This window comes from Neovison vison, chromosome 11 (genome assembly GCF_020171115.1).
Source record: "Neovison vison isolate M4711 chromosome 11, ASM_NN_V1, whole genome shotgun sequence".
Classification (NCBI taxonomy): Eukaryota; Metazoa; Chordata; class Mammalia; order Carnivora; family Mustelidae; genus Neogale; species Neogale vison.
The window spans coordinates 131,716,465-131,742,520 of NC_058101.1; the positions used below are offsets into that span (position 1 = coordinate 131,716,465).

At 33.8% G+C, this 26,056-nt stretch overlaps 1 protein-coding gene across 1 annotated transcript in view; it reads right to left on the reverse strand.

The window, feature by feature from the left end:
• Window positions 1-26,056, reverse strand: part of FSTL5 (follistatin like 5) — a 764,561-nt gene that overhangs the window by 238,663 nt on the left and 499,842 nt on the right. Inside the window, exon 7 of the mRNA XM_044224773.1 lies at window positions 24,820-24,986. Within this exon, the coding sequence (XP_044080708.1) occupies window positions 24,820-24,986 (167 nt within the window). The remainder of the gene's footprint in view (window positions 1-24,819; window positions 24,987-26,056) is intronic.

Here is a 26,056-nt window from a genome sequence, read left to right on the forward strand (position 1 = left end):
TAAGTGATGAGAAATATTACAAGGATGAATGTACAGAAGTGAAATTTTCCAATACTGATTACATGCTATTTTACATAAGACAAAGACAGTGGAGAAGATAAATGCTTCCTCATAAGAGATAAGGTAGTTATTAACTAATTAAGAAAATACATTTGAAGCAATTACTAAAGGATAACAGCAGTAACTCCATTCATATTTTGGGTTTCCCCTGTCTGCCAAATTGAAGTGTGGACCTCTACTCCATAACTGACAGCACTAAATTTGATCCTCCCCACTTTTTTATATTAATAGGACTACTTGTGAAGTTTTAAAAGCCTAAATGACTTCCTATCCTGAAATCCAGAGAGAAGCACTTTGATTTTGATATTTTAATTTTTCTCTTCATGTCTTTTTCTCTTCATATATCCATAGCTATAATAATGTAATTCATTTTAAAGAGTGAAATTCAGGATATCTTCTGATATAATAATTCAGAGAATAATTAGAGGGGATACACAGTTACGTGCACTTCCAATTTGATGATTTTATAATGTATTTTTTCATTCTTATATATAGATACTTACTAAAAGTTGCTTTATATTATGAATAGAGCTACAGATTTATAGTAATAGGTTTCTATTGTTTTCCCCTTTTCAAAAAATACTTTTTATTTTTCCCCACATTCTTATTTAAATTCCAGTTAGTTTTATTAAATTCCAGTGTAATATTAGTTTCAAGTGTACAACATAGTGATTGAACACTTCCATACAACCCCCAGTGGTCAAGTATACTCCTTAAATCCTACCCATCACCTATTTCAGCCATGCCCCCATCTCTGGCAACTATCAGTTTGTTCTTTATAGTTAAGGTGTCTGTTGTTTTTTAACCACAGCACATTAAAAACTTTCATCCTTCAATGTAAGTTAATTAATTTCTGTGTGTTCATTAAAGTGCTTTAGTAGAACTCCCTTTCACGATAGAAAACTTTGCACTGCTTGTGAAAAAAAATGTCATCTAATACTCTGCAGTAAGTTAAGCATCTAGAACAAGAAAGACTGATGTTATTGCAAGATTAAAATAAGTATTCTTAGTTCTAATCTGTATCAGTGTCTGTTCTATGGACATTTTTGCTGTTTACAAAATTTTAGTTGGAATCTTATGCAGAAGCCTGATCCTGTCTGGACTGGAAAAAGCAGAAAAGCAGGTGTTGTGATGAATAACATGTAAGCTGTGTGGGGCCTCTTTGGCCCACATCACAGCAGCTGCAGTTGGAGTCGAGTAAGGGAACAGCAGTCCTAACTCTATGATTGTCAATAGCATGCGGTATTTTTCATTAATGGGATAACACAATAAAATATCCATCATATGGAAATGATAGCCTTCAAAAAGTTCTCTTTAATCACATGAAAATCATAGTCTTAATAAATTAACCATTTTTTCATATTTATCAGTTTTTAATAGCAGTATTTTATAATAATTTTAGGAAATGTGTTTTTATCAGATACTCTGTATAAAATATTGACCCTCAGAAAACTTAATGGTTAATTACATTGAATTAAGTTTTCATAATTCACCATATTTTTATATCTATTACTTTAGCACCTAAGGCATAAATAGTATATAATCAGATGATTTTTCACATGATAAATGGACATTATCAAATATGTTTCTCGAGTATAAAAATGGGATTAACTAAAGTAATAGTATTTTATTCTATAGATAACAAAACATAATTTCACATTCAAAATACAAATTATTATAAAAATTCTGAATTTATACTATTACACAGATATAGATTGGAATATTTTTATAATGGAAACATATAACAAAATAACTCATTTTTTATTCAAATGTAATACACAAGGAAGATTAGGCATGAATCGAAACTTTTGTATATAGACAAAATGATATGACTTAGGAGTCAATAAATTTGGCTTTTTTTTTTTTTTTTTAAGTGGAAAGCTTCCTGTATTTGTGTGTCATTCTTGCACCAGGGACATGCTAATCTCTATGCCATTATGCACTGACAAGCAAGCACCAAATCTGGTTCTTAATTCTGGCTTTACTTCTAGCCCCCTTTGTATGATTTTGGTTAAATCAGTAGTCTTGGCCTCAGTTTCTCATACATTAATTGGGGAGCACCTTTCCTTACTGAATTTGAATATCATGATTGGATATCGTGATTGAATGAAGCAATTTACTATATTTTTTTAGCACTGTGTCTATCATGTGATAGGCACTCCAAATAAGTTGATTTCCCTAATGTGTTTTTATTTTACTGATTGGATTTTAAAATCTATAATCTCTATGTCTTGAATTATGCAGAATATTTTAGTTTTAGGAAATTGTTGCAAAAACACAACGAATTGAACTTAAAATATCAATAGGCCCTGATGAGTCTAAAGGCTTTCTTACGGTGGAAATGTCACGCTCCAATCAGAAACATGATCACAATTATAAAAACTGCTTAAAGGAAAACACACAATTGGCAGCTCCAGTTTTTAAATTATGCTTAAAGAAAAATTACTATATAAAACATAATTTCAAAGTATAATCATTTTACTTCCTCAGATTAACCAAAGATGAATGACAGCCATATTACTTTTAATGTGCCAAGTGATGCCAAAAAGGACATTGGAAATCACTTTAGTCCATTAGAGGTAACATTAAATCCCAATGAAATCTAAGTTTTAATTTTATAATGCATCTCAATCTTAAACCTTCATTTCTAATTAGTAATTTATTCCTTTTAACTTCCTATCAGGTTAGCTGTGCCAATCTTAAGCCCTCGATTATAATTTGTCACTTATTCATTTCAGATGTCAAGATTCAGACTACTAATGGACAGCCATGTTATCCTGCTACCTGGATGTACCAAAAAAAAAAAAAAAAAAAAGTCACTGGTCTCAAGGACCAATAAAGCTCTGTATTGATTGCTTAGTATATCCAACTCAATAGTATTTTTTGGGAACTTCCAATGAAGGTATCACTTTGGTTATTGTATGGTACACAATATTTTAACTGCGAAGCACTGTCAATAAGCAAAAACCTTGGAATATAGTGAGGGAGCTAAGGCAACATATATATAATATGTGTTAGACAAAGTAGAAAGACATGATATTAATGAATCATTAGTAAAATCTAAGTTTGTTTTATTTCTATAGATTAGTAATTCTTTAGGGCACATCCAGGTAGCAGAAGCCTATGGATGTCTAACATAGGTCTCACACAAGGAATTTCTTCCTCCTTTCATCATTTTCAAGTGGCTTATTAGACTACCATCTACATCTCTACTCCAGCTCCATTTTCTATCCCAAGTTGTAGCAAACATTTCCAAACATATTTTATTAGTAAGCAATAGTAAAATTACAAGATATTATAGGAAATCATTATATAGGTAACTTACAAAAAATGTTTTTGAGGAGGAGAGCAATCTTAAGTAGAAGAAAATTGATTTTTTTTTCAAGCTAAGGTATAAGTTTTGGGTTGAATCAGTTTATGCCCAAGTTATTGAGGAGTCTGTTTCCTGGTCAGAAATCAATGTGTGATCTTTCAGGTCTGACCACAGGCAGTAGCAAAGATTCTGCCTGGCAGAACTTGCAAGGGAAAGCTGCCTTTCCCACACCAGACTTGGAGCACAGCCCGGGCACTGCCATCTCTATAGAAAATTACAGTCAAGAACTTGGCCAGCCATGCTCTTATCTATATTACTAGTCCCAAGCACCTCCATTAGGTACCTGCATCAGGAACCTCTCTCAGAAGCACCTCTGACAGGCACCTCTGCTGAGACTTCTTTTTGGGGAAAAAGGTGGGGCAGGGACTGGAAGATATTTTTTCTACTCTGGATTCAGTATTTAGTACTTTGTCACTCCTAGCCCTTAACTATCCCTCCCCTCCTCTACCCAAGTCCATAAAACTGCAGGATCCTTTTGTTCAGCTTCTCTTGGGAGTGAGGCAATTACTTCATTTTGGCTAGCAATTCACCATGTATGCACTGATCCATTTGACCCTTGACTGGTGTCACATCATGGAGAAAAATGGAACAGTGAGACACTTGGCATTTTATTTAATTTAGGCTCTTGCTTATATTTTTACACTAAGCGACTAAAGACTTGCATTTACTGTCATTTTTGCTTGTTCTGTCAACCAGTTTCTATGACACCTAGCAGCTGAGGAAGCTCCAGCTCAACTCAGCCCTTGAAGTTATCTACCTTCTTTGAGCCTTTCTTGTCATAACAATGGAATATTGATACCTTTCTCACTGTAAGTATGAGAGACGATATAAGTAGATTTCTTAAGATAAAACTGAAACTCAATTACAGCAATCTCGAAACCATAACTGTAACTGGAAACTTGAAGGATCTCCAAGACAGCAAGTAACAGTGATTGAACGTATGAATCATTTTACACTTGGTTAAATTTTTATAAATATGAACAATAAATCTTGTGTCTTCAAACTACATGTTTTCTATTTTTTAAGGTTTTATTTATTTGACAGACACAGTGAGAGAGGGAACACAAGCAGGGGGAGTGGGAGAGGGGAAGGCAGGCTTCCTGTCAAGCAGAGAGCCCGATGAAGGCTCGATTCCAGGATCCTGGGGTCATGACCTGAGCTGAAGGCAGATGCGTAATGACTGAGCCACCCAGGCGCCCCTACACATGTTTTCTAGAGGACGTCCTATAGAACATCTTCTAGATCTTTTTAAAAAAATTTTTAGAGGACAGTAGATTCAAGGAAACATGGTTGCAATGGTATATACAGAGATAGGTGTGTACTGTTTCAAAATCTTGAAAACTGGTATCATTTAGAGGTTAATAAGATTTATTTTCAAAGTAAATTACATTATATATATACATATATATGTATATATATATACATATATATACCATATTTTAATTCCAACAAGAAACCAACTCACAAGAGTCTTCTATTTTTACCAATAGTACTAGGTACTACATAGTATTAATAGTACTACACAATAGTTACTAGGACACAAGTTTTTGAGTCCTATTTTGTTTCTGCTTGTTCCCTGATTTGTTGACAGAACATAGCTTCTTGTGTATTTGTGAAAGAGACAGACCTTCACTTGTAATCTGTATCTGTTATATTAATAGGAATTTGACACAAAATGTCATCTTGTCTTTCCCCAACATTTCTGTAACATATTTGCTCAATAACACACAAATAAGCAAAACTTAAGCAAATGAATTCCTTACAGGCCAAATTAATATTATCAGATAGATCCAGGCATTTTTCAGTATTGATTGAGTCAAGAAAATTTAATTCCCCACTGTTATCTTCTACTAAGAATCACTATGGCAATGGAGCTGGTTGATGCTAAGTTTCCTGAATATTATTTGTCCATATCTGCCTTCATAAAATGTCCTTCTAACTGAAGTTTCTGCATACTATTTAGAATTATTCTGTTCTTCTTAATTCTTTAAGGCCAAAGTGTGAACTTCCCCATCAATATTTTGGTCCACAATTTATAATTTTTTCTTCTATCAATCATAGAATGACCCACATGTGACCCACAACAGTAATTTGATACTTGGTGCTTTGTTGTTTCATTTATTTAACAACATGAGTATTATTCAAAGTACCTCATAGCCTTTTTAGGATTACACAATTACCACAGTGTTTTGACTAGACAACTTCAATAATAAAAAAAAGTTTATATTAATTATTCATTTAAGAAGTATAGTTTCAAATCTAACTTCTACCTGAATAAACTTGGTAATTAAAGCAAATTGTATAAGAGATTTCAGCATATTATTTAAGCGGCAACTTAGGCATTTTCTTTTAAGTTTCAATTTATTCTTGATTTATTGTATCCTAATTTCTTTCATTTAAAGCTACTTCCAATTTAGAAATATATTAAATTTTTAGTTGTCTCATATAAGATTTATTTTAGTGTGTGACAAGGTCAGCTTCAACTACAACAAAAACAATGCATTTTAACTGATTGCCATTCCACTGCACAAAGGTAACTTTTTTTTTATATGTTTTTTTAGAGGACAGTAGATTCAAGGAAACATAGTTGCAATGGTATATTCAGAGATAGGTGTGTACTGTTTCAAAATCTTGAAAACTGGTATCATTTAGAGGTTAATAAGATTTATTTTCAAAGTAAATTACATGACCAATTATATCTTTCTGTTAATGTAATTGTATTCTTTTGGGTATTCTTCACCAGATTATAACTTGCATATTCCACTCTGTTTGTGTCAAGAAAAACACATTACATGTAATATTAAGAGACTGAAATAAAAAGAACATTTTCTTGACAATTAATTTTGTGTTTTTCATTTAGAAGGTGAATATTACATTGTCTTATGAAATATTCATTGGTGTTATATATACTTCTAATTTATTCAAAAGTTGATTTTTTGGTTCTTTGTTTAATAAAATATTCAGATATAATAGGATAAAATTTTATTAGCAAATGAACAAGGGAATTTTAGTGAGGACAGAAGGAATGAATGGAGTAAATGTTCCTGTGAAGGAAGGAAAACTAATCTTATTAAATTTTTACTACCTATCTTATGTTAATTTAAAGATGTATGTTTCATTTAATAGAATTTTTCACAAATCTGTAAGGTAAGTTGCTGGAAGATCTTTTATTTTCTTTACAAATAAAAAAGTTGTGACTTAGTGAGATTTCATGCCTTTCCAAGGAACTGACAGAGCAATAATTTCAGTGTTTCATGGGTGCATCTCTCTTTTGGGCCAAGGATTATGTTAAAGTTTCTAATGTTTTAACAGAGCAGAGGCAATTAAATTCTTTCCACCCACCCCACAAAGAAGAAAAAAAAAATGTTTCCAATGCAGAATTTTATCACTAAATAGCATAAATAATAGCTCCTTCTTTTATTCAGCTAACTTGCTGGAAACGAATAGCACATTTTACCAAAATATCGTGCTGGAGTCTATAGGAACCATAGATGCTTGGAGCTTAAAACACTGTTGTACTATAACTTTAAAAGAGTTAAAACACAATTCCAATAAACATATAAAATTAACAGGAAACAAAGATATTTTTTATCTCATTAATGAGGGAACAAGAAAGATGGTCAACACAGCTTAAAGTCCATTGGAACAGAAGATATTTATATCATTTAAGGCATGCTAATGTAAGTTTATGAAGTTTAACACAAAGTGGTTAATAATTATTTTGGAGTTATCTTTTCCATAGAACAGAAATCATTTGCATTCACATGCATATTCATAGGGTCTGTGACCTAATAAGTAGTTAATGGACAAATTACAACCCAAGAGAATTGAGTAATCTTTAGGTGGAAATATTAGCCCATATGTCAAGATGGTCTTGGAAGATATGTCATTATTACATATCTTTGTAACACACATAGTCCCAAGCAATTGACTCTAGACCATCAGGCGGAAGATGCCCCCCTCTTGTTTACCCTAACCCAAAATATGAAACAACATCATAACATCTTGCAATCAGGGTTAGCCCAGTTTGTTTCACTCTAAAAATTATATTGCCCTTGTTCACCTCATACACTGAAGATTGTCTTTATTTTTGATGCCAGTTTTTCTTGCCATAAATTAAAATAACTCTTAAATCTATAAACTCAAGGATCATAGACCATATAATATGTCCCCTGCTATTAATTCATTTATCTTTGTTAACTTTGTAAACATTCATTGGTAAGTTATCAAAGGATCACATTCCAGCTAAATAGTTAGACTTACTTATGCCATAGTGGAATAGAAATAAAAAATAAGGGATTAATTAATATTTGTCTTTGGGACAATAGCTAGTTAATTATTTTTAGACAAAAATTATAGAATCACAATGCATTTTCCCCCTTAAAAGGAGGTCTTATAAATCACAATAATGTCAGCATAAATATATTTGAACATTGGTTATATAAATTTAAGAATGTTTACTAGAGTTCTCTATTATAAATATAATTTATTTTCAGTAGGAAAAACAGTAATATAGAAGCAATTGCCAATTAACATGCTTCACTAATATAACTGATTTCACATACCTCTATATCAAGTTCCTTGAATGAACAAAAAGGTTTTTTTTAAGTGTTCTTTATTAGTAGTGTTTTTGTCTTATTTTAATAGTGTATACAGTTAGAAATAAAATATATGATAAAATCCCAACTTCTGTCAAAATCCTGCTAATAGGAGGAGTCAAGATGTCGGAGAAGTAGCAGGCTGAGACTACTTCAGCTAGCAGGAGATCAGCTAGATAGCCAATCTAAAGATTGCAAACACCTGCAAATCGTAGAGAAGAACAGCAATTCTCAAAATAGAAAAACAACCACTTTCTGAAAGGTAGGACTGGCAGAGAAGTGAATCCAAAGCGACGGGAAGAGAGACCCCGGGGGGAGGGGTCGGCTCCCGGCAAGCGGAGGAGCAACGGAGCACAAAATCAGGACTTTTAAAAGTCTGTTCCGCTGAGGGACATCGCCCCAGAGGCTAAACTGTGGCAAAGCCCACGCGGGGTCAGCGTGGCCTCAGATCCCGCAGGGTCACAGAAGGATCGGGGGTGTCTGAGTGTCGCAGAACTTGTGGGTATTGGAACGGGAAAGCCGGCTACAGAGACAGAAACGACAGTAAGCTCACAGCTCGGTGTTGCCTTGAGCCGGTCGCAGGCTCGGTGAGCTCGGAGCGCAGCCGGAGGTCAAGCAGACGGGAGTAACTGGGTGCTGTTCTCTGAGAGCGCACTGAGGAGTGGGGCCCCGGGCTCTCGGCTCCTCCGGGCTGGAGACCAGGAGGCCGCCATTTGTATTCCCGTCCTCCGGAACTCTATGGAAAGCGCTCAGGGAACAAAATCTCCTGAAAGCAAACTCGAGTGAATTACTCAGCCGGTCCCCTCGTAATGGCGGTGCAATTCCGCCTGGGGCAAAGACACTTGAGAATCACTACAACAGGCCCCTCGACCAGAAGATCAACAAAAAATACAGCCAAGACCAAGTTCACCTACCAAGGAGTGCAGTTTCAATACCAAGGAGAGCGGCATAATTCAAGAGGAGGAGATAGCAAAGCACAGAACTCATGGCTTTCTCCCAGTGATTTTTTAGTCTTGCAGTTAAATTAATTTTTTTCTTTTTCATTTTTTTTTATTTTGCTAAAAATTTTTTTTGAACTTTTAACCTTTTCCTTTTTAACGTTTTTCAACTAGTTTATCTAATATATATATTTTTTCTTTTTTATACTTTTCTTTATTCATTTTCTTTTTTTTTTTTTCCTTTCTTTCTTTTTGAACCTCTTTTTATCCCCTTTCTCCCCCCTCACGATTTGGGATCTCTTCTGATTAGGTTAAAGCATATTTTCCTGGGGTTGTTGCCACCCTTTTAGTATTTTACTTGCTCCTTCATATACTCTTATCTGGACAAAATGACAAAGCGGAAAAATTCACCACAAAAAAAGAACAAGAGACAGTACCGAAGGCTAGGGACCTAATCAATACAGACATTGGTAATATGTCAGATCTAGAGTTCAGAATGACAATTCTCAAGGTTCTAGCCGGACTCGAAAAAGCCATGGAAGATATTAGAGAAACCCTCTCGGGAGATATAAAAGCCCTTTCTGGAGAAATAAAAGAACTAAAATCTAACCAAGTTGAAATAAAAAAAGCTATTAATGAGGTGCAATCAAAAATGGAGGCTCTCACTGCTAGGATAAATGAGGCAGAAGAAAGAATTAGCGATATAGAAGACCAAATGACAGAGAATAAAGAAGCTGAGCAAAAGAGGAACAAACAGCTACTGGACCACGAGGGGAGAATTCGAGAGATAAGTGACACCATAAGACGAAACAACATTAGAATAATTGGGATTCCAGAAGAAGAAGAAAGAGAGAGGGGAGCAGAAGGTATACTGGAGAGAATTATTGGGGAGAATTTCCCCAATATGGCAAAGGGAATGAGCATCAAAATTCAGGAGGTTCAGAGAACACCCCTCAAAATCAATAAGAATAGGCCCACACCCCATCACCTAATAGTAAAATTTACAAGCCTTAGTGACAAAGAGAACATCCTGAAAGCAGCCCGGGAAAACAAATCTGTAACATACAATGGTAAAAATATTAGATTGGCAGCTGACTTATCCACAGAGACCTGGCAGGCCAGAAAGAGCTGGCATGATATTTTCAGAGCACTAAATGAGAAAAACATGCAGCCAAGAATACTATATCCAGCTAAGCTATCATTGAAAATAGAAGGAAAGATTAAAAGCTTCCAGGACAAACAAAAACTGAAAGAATTTGCAAACACCAAACCAGCTCTACAGGAAATATTGAAAGGGGTACTCTAAGCAAAGAGAGAGCCTACAAGTGGTAGATCAGAAAGGAACAGAGACAATATACAGTTAACAGTCACCTTACAGGCAATACAATGGCACTAAATTCATATCTCTCAATAGTTACCCTGAATGTTAATGGGCTAAATGCCCCAATCAAAAGACACAGAGTATCCGAATGGATAAAAAAACAAAACCCATCTATATGTTGCCTCCAAGAAACTCATTTTAAGCCCGAAGACACCTCCAGATTTAAAGTGAGGGGGTGGAAAAGAATTTACCATGCTAATGGACATCAGAAGAAAGCAGGAGTGGCAATCCTTATATCAGATCAATTAGATTTTAAGCCAAAGACTATAATAAGAGATGAGGAAGGACACTATATCATATTCAAAGGGTCTGTCCAACAAGAAGATCTAACAATTTTAAATATCTATGCTCCCAACATGGGAGCAACCAACCATATAAACCAATTAATAACAAAATCAAAGAAACACATCAACAATAATACAATAATAGTAGGGGACTTTAACACTCCCCTCACTGAAATGGACAGATCATCCAAGCAAAAGATCAACAAGGAAATAAAGGCCTTAAACGACACACTGGACCAGATGGACATCAGAGATATATTCAGAACATTTCATCCCAAAGCAACAGAATATACATTCTTCTCTAGTGCACATGGAACATTCTCCAGAATAGATCACATCCTCGGTCCTAAAGCAGGACTCAACCAGTATCAAAAGATTGGGATCATCCCCTGCATATTTTCAGACCACAATGCTCTGAAGCTAGAACTCAACCACAAGAGGAAGTTTGGAAAGAACCCAAATACATAGAGACTAAACAGCATCCTTCTACAGAATGAATGGGTCAAGGGGGAAATTAAAGAAGAATTGAAAAAAATCATGGAAACAAATGATAATGAAAACACAATGGTTCAAAATCTGTGGGACACAACAAAGGCAGTCCTGAGAGGAAAATATATAGCGGTACAAGCCTTTCTCAAGAAACAAGAAAGGTCTCAAGTTCATAACCTAACCCTACACCTAAAGGAGCTGGAGGAAGAACAAGAAAGAAACCCTAAGCCCAGCAGGAGAAGAGAAATAATAAAGATCAGAGCAGAAATCAATGAAATAGAAACCAAAAAAAACAATAGAACAAATCAACGAAACTAGGAGCTGGTTCTTTGAAAGAATTAATAAAATTGATAAACCCCTGGCCAGACTTATCAAAAAGAAAAGAGAAAGGACCCAAATAAATAAAATCATGAATGAAAGGGGAGAGAACACAACTAAGACCAAAGAAATACAAACTATTATAAGAACATACTATGAGCAACTCTACGCCAACAAATTTGACAATCTGGAAGAAATGGATGCATTCCTAGAAACATATAAACTACCACAACTGAACCAGGAAGATATAGAAAGCCTGAATAGACCCATAACCAGTAAGGAGATTGAAACAGTCATTAGAAATCTCCAAACAAACAAAAGCCCAGGGCCAGACGGCTTCCCAGGGGAATTCTACCAAACATTTAAAGAAGAACTAATTCCTATTCTCTTGAAACTTTTCCAAAAAATAGAAATGGAAGGAAAACTTCCAAACTCATTTTAAGAGGCCAACATCACCTTGGTCCCAAAGCCAGACAAGGATCCCATCACAAAAGAGAGCTATAGACCAATATCCTTGATGAACACAGATGTGAAAATTCTCACCAAAATACTAGCCAATAGAATTCAACAGTTCATTAAAAGGATTATTCACCACGACCAAGTGGGATTTATTCTAAGGCTGCAAGTTTGGTTCAACATCCACAAATCAGTCAATGTGATACAACACATCAATAAAAGAAAGAACAAGAACCATATGATACTCTCAATAGATGCTGAAAAAGCATTTGACAAAGTACAGCATCCCTTCCTGATCAAAACTCTTCAAAGTGTAGGGATAGAGGGCACATACCTCAATATCATCAAAGCCATCTATGAAAAACCCACCACAAATATCATTCTCAATGGAGAAAAACTGAAAGCTTTTCCGCTAAGGTCAGGAACACGGCAGGGATGTCCATTATCACCACGGCTATTCAACATAGTACTAGAAGTCCTAGCCTCAGCAATCAGACAACAAAAGGAAATTAAAGGCATCCAAATTGGCAAAGAAGAAGTCAAACTATCACTCTTTGCAGATGATATGATACTCTCTGTGGAAAACCCAAAAGACTCCACTCCAAAACTGCTAGAACTTGTACAGGAATTCAGTAAAGTGTCAGGATATAAAATCAATGCACATAAATCAGTTGCATTTCTCTACACCAACAACAAGACAGAAGAAAGAGAAATTAAGGAGTCAATCCCATTTACAATTTCACCCCAAACCATAAGATACCTAGGAATAAACCTAACCAAAGAGGCACAGAATCTATACTCAGAAAACTATAAAGTACTCATGAAAGAAATTGAGGAAGACACAAAGAAATGTAAAATTGTTCCATGCTCCTGGATTGGAAGAATAAATATTGTGAAATTGTCTTTGCTACCTAAAGCAATCTACACATTTAATGCAATTCCTATCACAGTACCATCCATCTTTTTCAAAGAAATGGAACAAATATTTCTAAAATTTATATGGAACCAGAAAAGACCTCGAATAGCCAAAGGGATATTGAAATAGAAAGCCAAAGTTGGTGGCATCACAATTCCGGACTTCAAGCTCTATTACAAAGCTGTCATCATCAAGACAGCATGGTACTGGCACAAATACAGACAAATAGATCAATGGAACAGAATAGAGAGCCCAGAAATAGACCCTCAACTCTATGGTCAACTAATCTTCGACAAAGCAGGAAAGAATGTCCAATGGAAAAAAGACAGCCTCTTCAATAAATGGTGTTGGGAAAATTGGACAGCCCCATGCAGAAAAATGAAATTGGACCATTTCCTTACACCACACACAAAAATAGACTCAAAATGGATGAAGGACCTCAATGTGAGAAAGGAATCCATCAAAATCCTTGAGGAGAACACAGGCAGCAACCTCTTCGACCTCAGCCGCAGCAACATCTTCCTAGGAACATCGCCAAAGGCAAGGGAAGCAAGGGCAAAAATGAACTATTGGGATTTCATCAAGATCAAAAGCTTTTGCACAGCAAAGGAAACAGTTAACAAAATCAAAAGACAACTGACAGAATGGGAGAAGATATTTGCAAATGACATATCTGATAAAGGGCTAGTGTCCAAAATCTATAAAGAACTTAGCAAACTCAACACCCAAAGAACAAACAATCCAATCAAGAAATGGGCAGAGGACATGAACACACATTTCTGCAAAGACATCCAGATGGCCAACAGACACATGAAAAAGAAATAGAACTGCCCTATGACCCAGCAATTGCACTAATGGGTATTTTCCCTAAAGATACAAACGTAGTGATCCAAAGGGGCATGTGCACCCGAATATTTATAGCAGCAATGTCCACAATAGCCAAACTATGGAAAGAACCTAGATGTCCATCAACAGATGAATGGATAAAGAAGATGTGGTATATATACACAATGGAATACTATGCAGCCATCAAAAGAAATGAAATCTTGTCATTTGCAACAACATGGATGGAACTAGAGCGTATCATGCTTAGTGAAATAAGTCAAGCAGAGAAAGACAACTATCATATGATCTCCCTGATATGAGGAAGTGGTGATACAACATGGGGGCTTAAGTGGGTAGGAAAAGAAGAAATGAAACAAGATGGGATTGGGAGGGAGACAAACCATAAGTGACTCTTAATCTCACAAAACAAACTGAGGGTTGCTGTGGGGAGGGGGGTTGGGGGAAGGAGCATGGGGTTATGGATATTGGGGAGGGTATGTGCTTTGGTGAGTGCTGTGAAGTGTGTAAACCTGGCGATTCACAGACCTGTACCCCTGGGGATAAAAATATATGTTTGTAAAAAATAAAAAAAATTATTTAAAAAAAATACTGCCAATAGAAATGAAATAACAAATCTTGAAGGAACAACAAAATTGGATTTTACAACTTCTTTTTCTTTTTGGCTAATTACTTCCAATAACCTTAAATTTCCCTCTCTAAAACGTAGAGTACTCAGAATGATAATGTCAATGACATATATGAATACTGTTACAAGACAGAGATATCGATGATACTATTTCTTTACATTAAACTGTAACTTTTGCTTCTTGCACAAAAGGAGAAAGAAAAATAAAACAAGAATTAACAATTAATGTTAAAGTGATGAGTTGCCTTTCTATATTAAATAATCTTCACCTATTATGCCTTAAATTATATAAGAAGATTTTTATTTTGAACCTTATGATTGATGGTGGCTGTTAAGCAATTCTACCACAGAATTCCCCATCAGTTTTTTTAAAAATAAACTAGGTAGCAATATATAGCTCTTACAAGCTGGACATTATTTAAAAGGTTAAGAAGAAGTTAACTATAATTAGAAGGCAATGAAAAGTCTATTGCGAAACGAATGGAATGTATTTTAGGAGATATGTAAGATCAACTGGCATTAGTTATATATCCTTCAAATGGCACTTGCTAGTCTCCTTTGATATGAAACTGAAAAGTTGCTTAAAATTTTATAGATGTATTATTTGTTTAAATTTTAGTTCTATCTGTAAATATGGACCAAGGTGACTGAAGAGAACCAAAATTATCATTGAAATTCTGCAGTTAAAAATCAATTTAAACATCATCTTGGTTATGAGTATAAATATGTTTCTCTTGTGTTGAGTTAATATATTATATATTTTTAAATGATACATTTTAATACTTGGTAAATATTAAGTATCCATCCATCATCATCACTGTGTTATATGTTGTTAAGTATAAATGTAAATCTCTATAATCAAATGCAAAAACCTGATTTTATTTAATATATTTAAACCCTTTATCAATATATTAATAATTTGAAGCCCTTTATTAACCTATTATCTTTGCTAACTCTTATATGTAACTCCATTAACTATACCATGCTATCTCAAGCCTGCTGTACTCTTTTTTTTTTCATTTATTTATTTTCAGCATAACAGTATCATTATTTTTTCACCACACCCAGTGCTCCATGCAATCAGTGCCCTCTATAGTACCCACCACCTGGTACTCTTATTCGGAATACCTGTCTGTCACCCCTTCACCTAGTTCTTATCTCCACTGCAAGTCTAGTGTATTCTTAGAAGTCTTCTGTGACTCTGCAACTTAAATTTGACTTCCCTTTACTATTCTTTATATATTTGCAGATAGATTAAACAAATATATGTATAGATGGCCTCCAACTTACTATTTTTCAACTTCACCATGGTGTGAAAGCAATACACATCTTGTAAACACTGTACTTTTTAATTTTGATGTTCTCCTGGGATAGCACTGTGCCATTCTAATATTCCCTGGAGATACGGGGCAGCAGCAGTGAGCCACAGCTCCAAGTCAAACATGCAACCATAAGGACAAACAACCCATACACTTAAAATCATTCTGCACACATACAGTCATTTATTTTTCACTTTCAGTAAATTACATGGGCTGTTCACCACTTCATTATCAAATAGGCTTTATGTAAGATGAGTATGCCTAACTGTAGGCTCCTGTAAGTGTTTGGAGTGAATTTACAGTAGGTTGGGCAAAGCTATGATATTCAGTAGGTTAGTTAAATGTCTTTTCCACTTAAGATAATTTCAATTTACATTGGTTTTATTGGATGTAACCTCACCGTAAGTTGCGGAAGATCTGCATTTATGAAACTTTCACACTGCATTATTAAATATAATGTAGTTGTGTTTTTTTTTTTATTCCTTCTGTCTGTGAGATTTTCAAACTGGAATGATGTCTCTTATAGGTTTACCCTCAGCATTTAAGTGATTGGCTGGAAAAGTGTACTAGTTAAAGCAATATTTGTTTAATCCATGAAGATGAAACAATGACCAAATATGTGTTGCCTCTCATCTTTTTCATCCCCCCTTATTGCATATCATATGAGAGTAAATTGAAACCATAGTAAAAAATCAATATGCTTAATGAGAACTGTTATTAAAGAAATGGAATCCAGATATTGTTGAGCTGTGTTAGACTTAAATGAGGCCAATAAATATCAGTTGATTGATAATCCTGCATGTGGCTATAGTAAGTAAATAAAATCTCTAACAAGATGTTGAATATAAAAAAGTCTACAAATAAACTCAACAATGAATAATTGTTGAGTTTATTTGTAGACTTTTTAGTCTACAAATTTGTAGACAATTTACAAATTTGTAGAAAAATATCACTATGTCATTTGTTATTTGCACATTTAAATTGTATTATCTCCTAGGTGTCAGTACAGGGCTATAACATCATAACCCAAAGCTGAATATATAAATGTCCCTGAGCTCAGAGTTTCTAGAGAAGAACAGCAAGGATGTTAATAGCTCTATTATGAAGCAACAAGTATGGTAATTGTGAGACAAAGAACTTTAAAAAAAAAAAGAATTTAGGCATAAAAGCATTTATCTATTTGTAAAGAATGCACTGGACTTACATAAATTAAAAAAGACAAGGGAAGATCTTCCAGTAGAGAGTAGAATGTGTTTGAGAATGGTAATAATAACACAACTTAATAGTCAGAAAACAGCTAGTGTTTGGAGGGGTTGTAGGAAAGAATGAATATGTATGAATAGTACCAATAATTAATAAAGAAACAGGCTTTCCAGAATAAGCTAAATAATTTGAAACTTCTTTTTCTCATGAAAGTTACAAGCAGCCATTAGAGGATTTTAAAGAGGAATGCACAATGGCCATATATAAATTTTATGAGGCTTCGTCTGCCTGTTATAGGAAGTACAGGTTTAAACTGGAGGGTCAGTCTTAGTAGGAAAGGATCATGTTCGAAGGTGAGACATGGTAAGGGCTTAAACTAAGGCAGCCATGGTGGAAATGAGATGACAGAAGAGATTTAAGATAAATAAAAAAGTTAAATTCATAAGGTTTTGTAGATTAGATCTGAGGGGCAAATTGAGAGAGACCTTGACCAGGACTCAGTTTTCTGGCTATATTGAAATGGAATAGGAAACACTGCAAATGTTGCAGGTTTGGGGATGAAGATAATTGGTCTGGAATTTGATTTGGGAAACAAAGGAGAAAGAAGAATTACATTTCCTTACTACTTACAGCCCACTGACAAGTCCTTGAAACAGACAGGGTGATGTTCCTCTAGGAACTTAGCTGCCTCGATTTTAATACTTTGCTAAGAGCAAAAGACAATCCTAACCCAACCCCCAGAATCCTATAAATCTAACATATAAAAATTCCTTTGGAAACTTCCTTTATGGGTTTTGTTTTGTTTTACTTTCTTTACTCCAAAGATACATGTTGGCAATCAACCTTCAAGCATATGACCCTACTAATATACATCTGGAGGGTCTCATGGCCATGGTTTTACTAGACAGTAATAAATGATGTTTCCTCAACAATAACTAGCCCCATCAAGGTCCTGGAAACCTTGTTTTTAAAATAATATTCAAGCAGCAAGCTATTAGGCAATGTTTATGATCATGTGCAAATTCACCAATTTAACAGCTATATAGGTTATAGGTGGAAAATGAATGCATGTTGGATGTTTGATATTTCTGGAAGAAATCCAATATCTTTAGCCTTGCCAATGCTCCTTGCTTTCTTTGGCTTAGAAGATTTTGAATCATAAATATTCTCAAATTCCCCTTGGATTTTAAGAGTCAACAATGGCCTCAGGCTTATATTAAAAATAAATTAGTGATAAAAATTACATGGTGAATGATGTATTATATTACAAACATTAAATGTCTACATTTTTAGTTAAGGGGAAAAAAGAAATGGATTGTTTATAGTCTAGAGAAGAAAAAAGTCGATAACTTCCTTTTTAATAACTGGTGTTGATGTTATACTCCAATATGTTCCATATTAAAATAGAACACTATAAGTTTCTAAAAAGTTGAAATGAAATCTTGCTAACTAAATTGTTTTTATTGGTGACATATAATTTGGGTTCTGTTATCAATGAATAGCCTAAAGGGTAAAAATGCTCCTTTTCTATAAATGAGAACTTTAAAATTCATAGATTTAAGGGGAAAAGTTATATCCTCACACTGCTGTATTAAAACTGAGTAACAGAGTCAGATATCTCTACTACTAAAATAATTTTCAGTCTTTGGGAATGAAGTATGACTTGGGGATTTGATTTTTAAATTTGAAGTTCAGTACTTATTTTGAAACATGTTTTTAAGCAGAATAAGGTATATTAGTTTATATTAAGCATTTAATGACTTTAAAAATCCAGACATATTAAAATAAAACAAATAATAAAATTTTTATTAACATTTTAATTTTGATAAAATTTATTGATTATGCTGTGATATGCTATCTCTCAGTGCTAGTTTTGCCAGCTACATACATAGTAGGAAATCAAGCATTGAAAAAAAAAAAAAAACAAACAAAAACTAATGTGCAAACTGCCACACCTACAATTGGATTCTGATTTGAATTAAAATGGTTATTTCAAATGATTTATTGCCTGTGAGTAACTTAAACCATGTTTCAAGAGAACACTTTGCTTTAAATGGATGTTAGCTGTACATGGTGAGAATTGTTTCAAATAGGAAACGGGGATAGAACTATCTTAAAAATGATCAGAAAAACTGATGAACCACTGAACTCTACCTCTGAAACTAATAATACACTATATGTTAATTGATTGAATTTAAATAATTTTTTAAAAGAATGAGCCAAAAAAAAAAATCTGACTGAATAATCTAAATAAATAAATAAATAAACAAAATAGTACAATATTTAAGGAGCGGCATATTAGTACAAAATACACAATCAAAGAAATTAGTTGAGGACTGATGAAACTACCAAAGGAGCATAGGTGGTGTGCAGAACTGCTCAGATTTGAATTTAGATGATAATCATTTTTAATCAGTGCTGAAAAACAAACAAACAAAAAAAAACCCTAAAGCAAACAAACAAATAAAAACAGACTATAAAGACAAAAGCAGAACATCTTCTATCTTCTTAGATGCCATCGATAGAGAAATAGAAATTGATGTCCTGTTCCACCTTTGTAACTGAAGGCTGAGCAGTACATCTAGTTAAACAGTGGTATTTACCAGTCTCCCTAGTAGTTATTATAGTTATTGCTCATCCGTGACCCATAAACAGTTGCAGAACTTCCAGGAATAAATTCCTTTATCTTCTACCTGCTTTGTACTGCTATGGACACGGACTGTAGAATGATGGAATATAGATTGGTGGCTGGAGCTCCAATAGCCTGCTTGATCCTGAGATGACCTTAAAGATGAAAGCTATCATCTTGGAATACCAGAAAAGAAGATAGAAGATTGAGATCCAGATGCTTCATGGAGCAATCATGTGAGCTATGGAAAGTACATTTTATGAAAGAATAAACTCCTTTGAGTTTAATCTTCTATTTTCCCTAGCCTCTTCTCACTGTGAGGTACAATTACTAACAGGTTAGATGGATGTAAAGGAAACAAAAATCACAGAACGAATGTTAAGATGGAAAAAAATAAGGAGTCTACAAAACCAATGTATTAAATTCACATGAACTTTTAACAGATCCAATTTTTAATCTCAGTGATGTAATCCACAGGATCGTTTGTAAGAAAATGGTTTCATGCAGTATTTAAGCCAATTTGACTTTCATGTAAAGAGAATGCCAGACATAGTAAATAAAATACAACACCTAATTAAAGTTGAATTTCAGACAGATAAGAATGATTCTTGTATGAAGTATATCCTATGCAATATTCTGTACATACTTATAATGAAAAAATATTTATCGTATATCTGAAATCTAAATGTATCTCTGAATGCTGCATTTTATCTAGCAAGTCTACCTTTAAAGTTGTGAAAGACATGATAATATAAATTACATCACGCTATTTCAAAATAACATTTTCATAGGGCTTTACATTTGTTATTAAGCATGACCAATGATGACATATTGAATCAAGCTACTGATAGTAATAAGACAAATAACTTATATTTTATGTTCAACCTAGTATGCGCCATTGAGTTTTATGACAATCCCTTCTTTTATAGATGAAGGGACTGTAACTTAAATTGGTTCAATCAATTCATGGCAAAACTAGGAATGGCAATAATAAATGGCAAAACTAGGAATCTAGTTTTGGAATCTAAAAACCAGCTAAAGAGAAGGTCAACAGGGGAGTCATGTTCTAAACCTCATAGCTCCTCATCTGCATCCTGGTCATAGCTCATCAAACCAGGATTAGGACTCAAGCTCAATCATTTGTGGTTTATATGCCACATCCCATCCAAATCAAAGTAAACCAATTATCTATTGCAGGACAGAGGACTGAGGCAGGCAGGATAGAGACAGGCAGAAAGAGGACTGAGGACACATATATGAGGGAAAATATATGAAAATACAGTAGCTGAGTGAATTTAATGGCATATCTTTAGAGCAAAATTAATACAAGATTGCTAATAGGAAGTTAAGTCAGCATGATTCCTAAAACTGCATTGAAAAGAGAGAAAAAAAAAAAAATCTCGTTTCAGGGACTATAATCAGAATAAATTTGGTGGAGGCATTTCCTGTTAGTTCCCAAACTCTCTTACTACCATATGCATCCTAACATTGAATTTCTGTTGTGTTCTGTGATTCTGAATTTTTCTGTGATTCTGAATTCTGTGTTCTGTGTTCTGAATTTCTGAGTGTTTCTGTGCTGTTGAAACCTACATTAGAAAGAAGAGGAAAAAGAAGAAGAGTTGGGAAGAGGGCAAGAAAGAAAAGAAAGCAAAGAACCTAGTTTAACTGAAGATTTAAACTATGACTCATAATGTTACCAGTTTTAAAATGCTTTATCTCATTAGCTCTTATGCAAAAATGAGTTCATTCTACTGTTATCTTCAGTTTACAGGTAAGGAAGCTGGTCATAAGCAGGTTAAGTACCTTGAGGACACAACACTCCCAAGAGACCAAATATTAATTGGAATCCAGACAGTCTGAATCCCCAGCCCATTTTGTAAACCACTATGTCACTGCCTCTCATAGTTCAGGAATGTTCTTTAATTCATTTGGCACAAAACAGAAGACAGGTCAAATGAAAGACCCCAAACATCAAGAGAATATCAATCAGTACCACACATAATAGCAGAGAATATAAAACCTATTAGTAATGTATAGGGGCCAGAATTACTTGGGATACATTTTGCAAAGGGTAGTAGAAAATGGCAGACCATCTCACCTCTGTGCAGTGGCAAAGCTCAAGAACTAGAGTCAATCATGCCATATAAACATTCCAACTGTAACACTTATTCATTCAACAATCTTTGGAAAAAATTATTTTAGCATAAATCCCCACATATGCAAATGAGGCTAAGCTTCCCTGCTGCTGCTGCCAAAAAAAAAAAAAAAGAGTTTCCCTGCTTCATGGAGTTGTCTTTAAGGCTGGTAAGATAATGAAGTTGTGACAAGGAGAATTAATATGAATCTATCTTACTAAATAAATAAAATTATATTTGTAATACATGGAAGAAAGATTAACAATGTACTCACTGGATTCTTTTACACTTAAGAATGGAAATAAATAGATATAAAAAAGGAGGGGTAATCATGCTTTTAAAAAATAAATCTATATTATTTTAATCTTTTACAATAAGAAAGTATTTGTATATTTCCTAGGTAAATATATGTTAAATCCTACTAATATATATTAAAGAATCAAGAAGAATATTAAAAATTGTCATCCATTTCCTTTGACATGAAAACACTTATAATTTTAACTTTACATAATTTAATGGGAATTAAACCCACTCTTGTGAGAACAAATATATACTAATTGGACATAAAACTGACTCATATCTGGAAATTTTGAATGTCCTTTTTGCTTATAAACAAAAAAATGTATTTTATAATAGTAAGGTCATCTAAAATGTATATGGAATATACATATATATATGTAATGATGAAACGTACATTTTAAGAAGATATGATTATAGATGTTTCTTAACATATTAAACTCATAAAATTATTTAGACAACATTCTTAGAGGCAAACACTAGAACCCATTCTAGCTAGTTTTAAGCATGAAGGTCATTTAATGAAGATATTAGGGAGATCATAGGATATCCAGAACTGAGTGTCATCCTTAGGAAATGAGATGCCAGGAAAAAAGCACAAGCCACTTGCTGAAACCCATGAAGATCCAACTGAAGCTGAACACTGACCAGCTCCAGAACATTTATCACTGATGTCCTTGTAAGTAGGATCTGCTGCCACAGCTCTCATGAGGAGGGATGGATGGGTGGAGTGAATTCTGTAAAGCATCTGTGATTCCCTGTTCTTTCCTTACAAAATGAATTGTTGAGCAATGTCTTTGTTAATGCCTTATTCACATATCTGCTCCCTAATTGCAAAGAAGTCTAATTAAGTAAGACTTCGGTTTCTAGCTTGGAAAATCAAAGAACCAAAGCACTGCCAAAATGTTTGAAGGGTTGTTCGAAAGATGTTAAGTAATTAGATAACACATCAAATGTCCACTAGAGACAGTACCAACTCTTTCTCTCTCTCTCTCTCTCTATATATATATATATATATATATGTGCACACACACACATAAACTATATAATAAATATTTTATAACAAATATATTATATAGTATAATATATGGTAGACTATATAATAGATTATTATATTTAATACAGTTCTATGTATAAAAATTATATAGTTTGTTAACTGTAATAAACTATAAATTCTATACACAGATGGATCACTATAAATAGATAATTCACATGGTGAAGTCCTTATTTTAAAAGCAGGAGCAAGAACAAAATGTAATGTAATATTTTGTAACTATTATTTCACCCTTTAGTTATATTGGTAAATGTATTTAAATGAAAACACCAGTAGTATATAGGAAAATTACATAAATACCCCTTTCAAAGATATCCCTGCAGTTTCATTTGGAATGCTGGAAGTTATATGTATACTATAGGTTAGGAATGCTTGTCTGATTTATTTAAATATGCCTTGTAATGAAATTGAAACTTTCTAAATCTTAAAAATATTTTTAAAATTCTCAAAATTTATCTGCTATATTAAATGTAACCAAAATAACTTTATCCAATATAAGTCAATTTATTGATGCCAGATTTATCTAGTGCTTACATATATTTTAGACACCAAACTTATTTACAATCCTTTTCTTAGAAATTTCGATTTCCTAGAACAGTCAGAAGTTAGGAAGTAAACAAAATAACTTATAAGGTACAGGCACAAAAGTATGCTAATGTTTACAATTTTTCCACAGATTATTCATAACATACCCTTCCTTACTGAAACAATTCAAATGAGCTTATTTTGAGGTATTCAAACCAGAGCACCATAGAATACATGGGCCTCTGGATATAACAGTGGAAAACTTGATAGTAGGAATGAAGGTAGAAAATAAAAGATAAAATGTAGACATAACAACATATAAGCATATCAATGTCTCTCAAAGATTGTTGAATACTGCTGAGATTATAGCTATTCTAATGCACAGTATTCTTAGTATCATAGGAATTAAGTATTAATCTCCATATACTTTCTGAAGAAATTCCACAGATGTAAAAAAATTTAGAAAAAAATTATTAAATAAAAAATTACAGTTAGAAATCTTCTGTTTTGAATCATTTGAGGACATTAAACAAGAAGATTTAGTAATATAGTATACATAGGAGTGACTCTTGGACCTGTGGTTTGGAGGTTCTGTACGAAGCAACAAAGAATGAGCAAAAGGTGATGGTTTTCTTGAGCAATAATAAAAAATAACTAAAATTTACATGCATAGAGATCATAAAATCCCCAAAATCACTAAGACAAAGGATTGCCCTATGTCATTTCCATGGGCATCCCATAACACTGACTTTTTTACTTCTTTTCATCATCTAGGATGATGTATACTTTTTAACCCCCACTTGGAACATATAGCATGGAAGGAACAGATGAATACCCTGTTTCTGTTTCATTTTCAAAGCTGTACCCTTTCAAATTGAGTTTAAGATTCTGAGTCTCTAGGTGTGAACCTCAGTAGAGAAATTTATACAATTTTATTCTAGAGAATAAACCATTTATTGCTTGATTAATGTTTATTATTTCTAATACACTATGAAGTATCTGAAGCAAAAACTGCCCTTACCCAATCTAACACCTCACAAGCTTTAGGCTATTGCTCAACCATAATAGCAAATACAAAAAGATTAATTGTTGATAACTGTAGAAATTCTTACCATCAGAAAGAATTGGTTTAAGTTGATATCATCTCACTAATACAGTGCTCCATAACCTGCTCACCATATCTACTCACATGATTTGGGTAATTTCAAATGATCCATGGTGCACCTCCCAGTCAGTAGTGTGGAAATGAAAATGTTCCAATAGCCCTCTTCTACTCTATGTCCAATATTCATTAAGCTCTTCAGACTTCACAAAGTCTAGAGTATACTGCATGAAATATGCAAATTATAAAGCAACATCTATTTAGTACTCACATTGATGTCTTCCAAGTCTAAATTATTTAGGATAATATCGTTCCTTTTCCAGATGATGGGGGGTCTCAGTGCCCCCTGAATGGCACAGCTCAAAACAGCACTCTGTCCCACAGTTGTCGCTGTAATGCTTAGTTTCTGATCCTCAGGCAGACTCAACTGGATAACCTCTGTAAAGATAAAGTGTCAGTAATGTTGATGAGCATGTAGTTTTATAAGGTTAATTAGTACAAAGTTTCTGAATACTAGTAATTAAGGCTTTTAGTTTGAATAAAATGGAAAAAAGCGTGTGATGAAATGAAAAAAAGGAATAAATTGTTTCCAATAAAAGGTCAGAATGACATTTCAATTTAATTGATTGACAAGCATCCTCATGAGGCAAAGAACTATTAAACATAAAATGAGTATCAGAAGTAGAGTTATAATAAGCCTGGCAGATTGCGCCCAAAAGAGAGATAAATTATTTAACTGCCAAATCGACATGTAGTGTGACATAGGCATTGAAAAAAAAATGATGTTGTTTATTCACTGATAGATTTATATTGTAGGTGAGGTGAGATCATTGCTGGCTGGCTTCAGAGAACACTAGCATAGCTGAATGGGTAAAATGTATCATTATGCTGGGAAACATAAATTTACTCTAAAGGGATAAGATTTATTTGGGAAGCTGACGAACGAAAAACTGAAGTTCACCAACCAAACAGCAATTAAGTGAAATTCTGTCAGCTGCCTTTATCAGTCAGTGTTGGTATAGTACAGTTGCTTCCTAATCCTTAAATTTTAAAGTCAAGTATAATATTTTTAACTATTCAACACATTTCTCCTAATAATTGTGCCAAACCAGAAAATATAATATGAAATCTGGATCTGGCTTTCCTTTTCTGTTTTCAGAGAATCTTTACCAATTATGGAATTAACAAGTCTATCATTGTGCATTTTCATGAGAGATGACTGGATAACCCTACAAGTTTTCACCCATGTCTCATCAGCTGACATTCACAGACACTAACTTTTCTACCCTGAGTTTTGCATTTTGACTTTGCTCAGTCTTAGTCAGGTTAAAATATCACAATATTCTGAAATGAACTTTCCATGGTGGTAGTGGGGGAGAGACAATGATTGTCTTCTGTTTGTTGTGATTGATGATATGTTTCATGGGGACATTGAGTACAGGAAAGTGGTGGCTTTTAATTTGCAATAGATATATATAAGTTGCAATCTTTGCTGTGCCCTGCCCCCA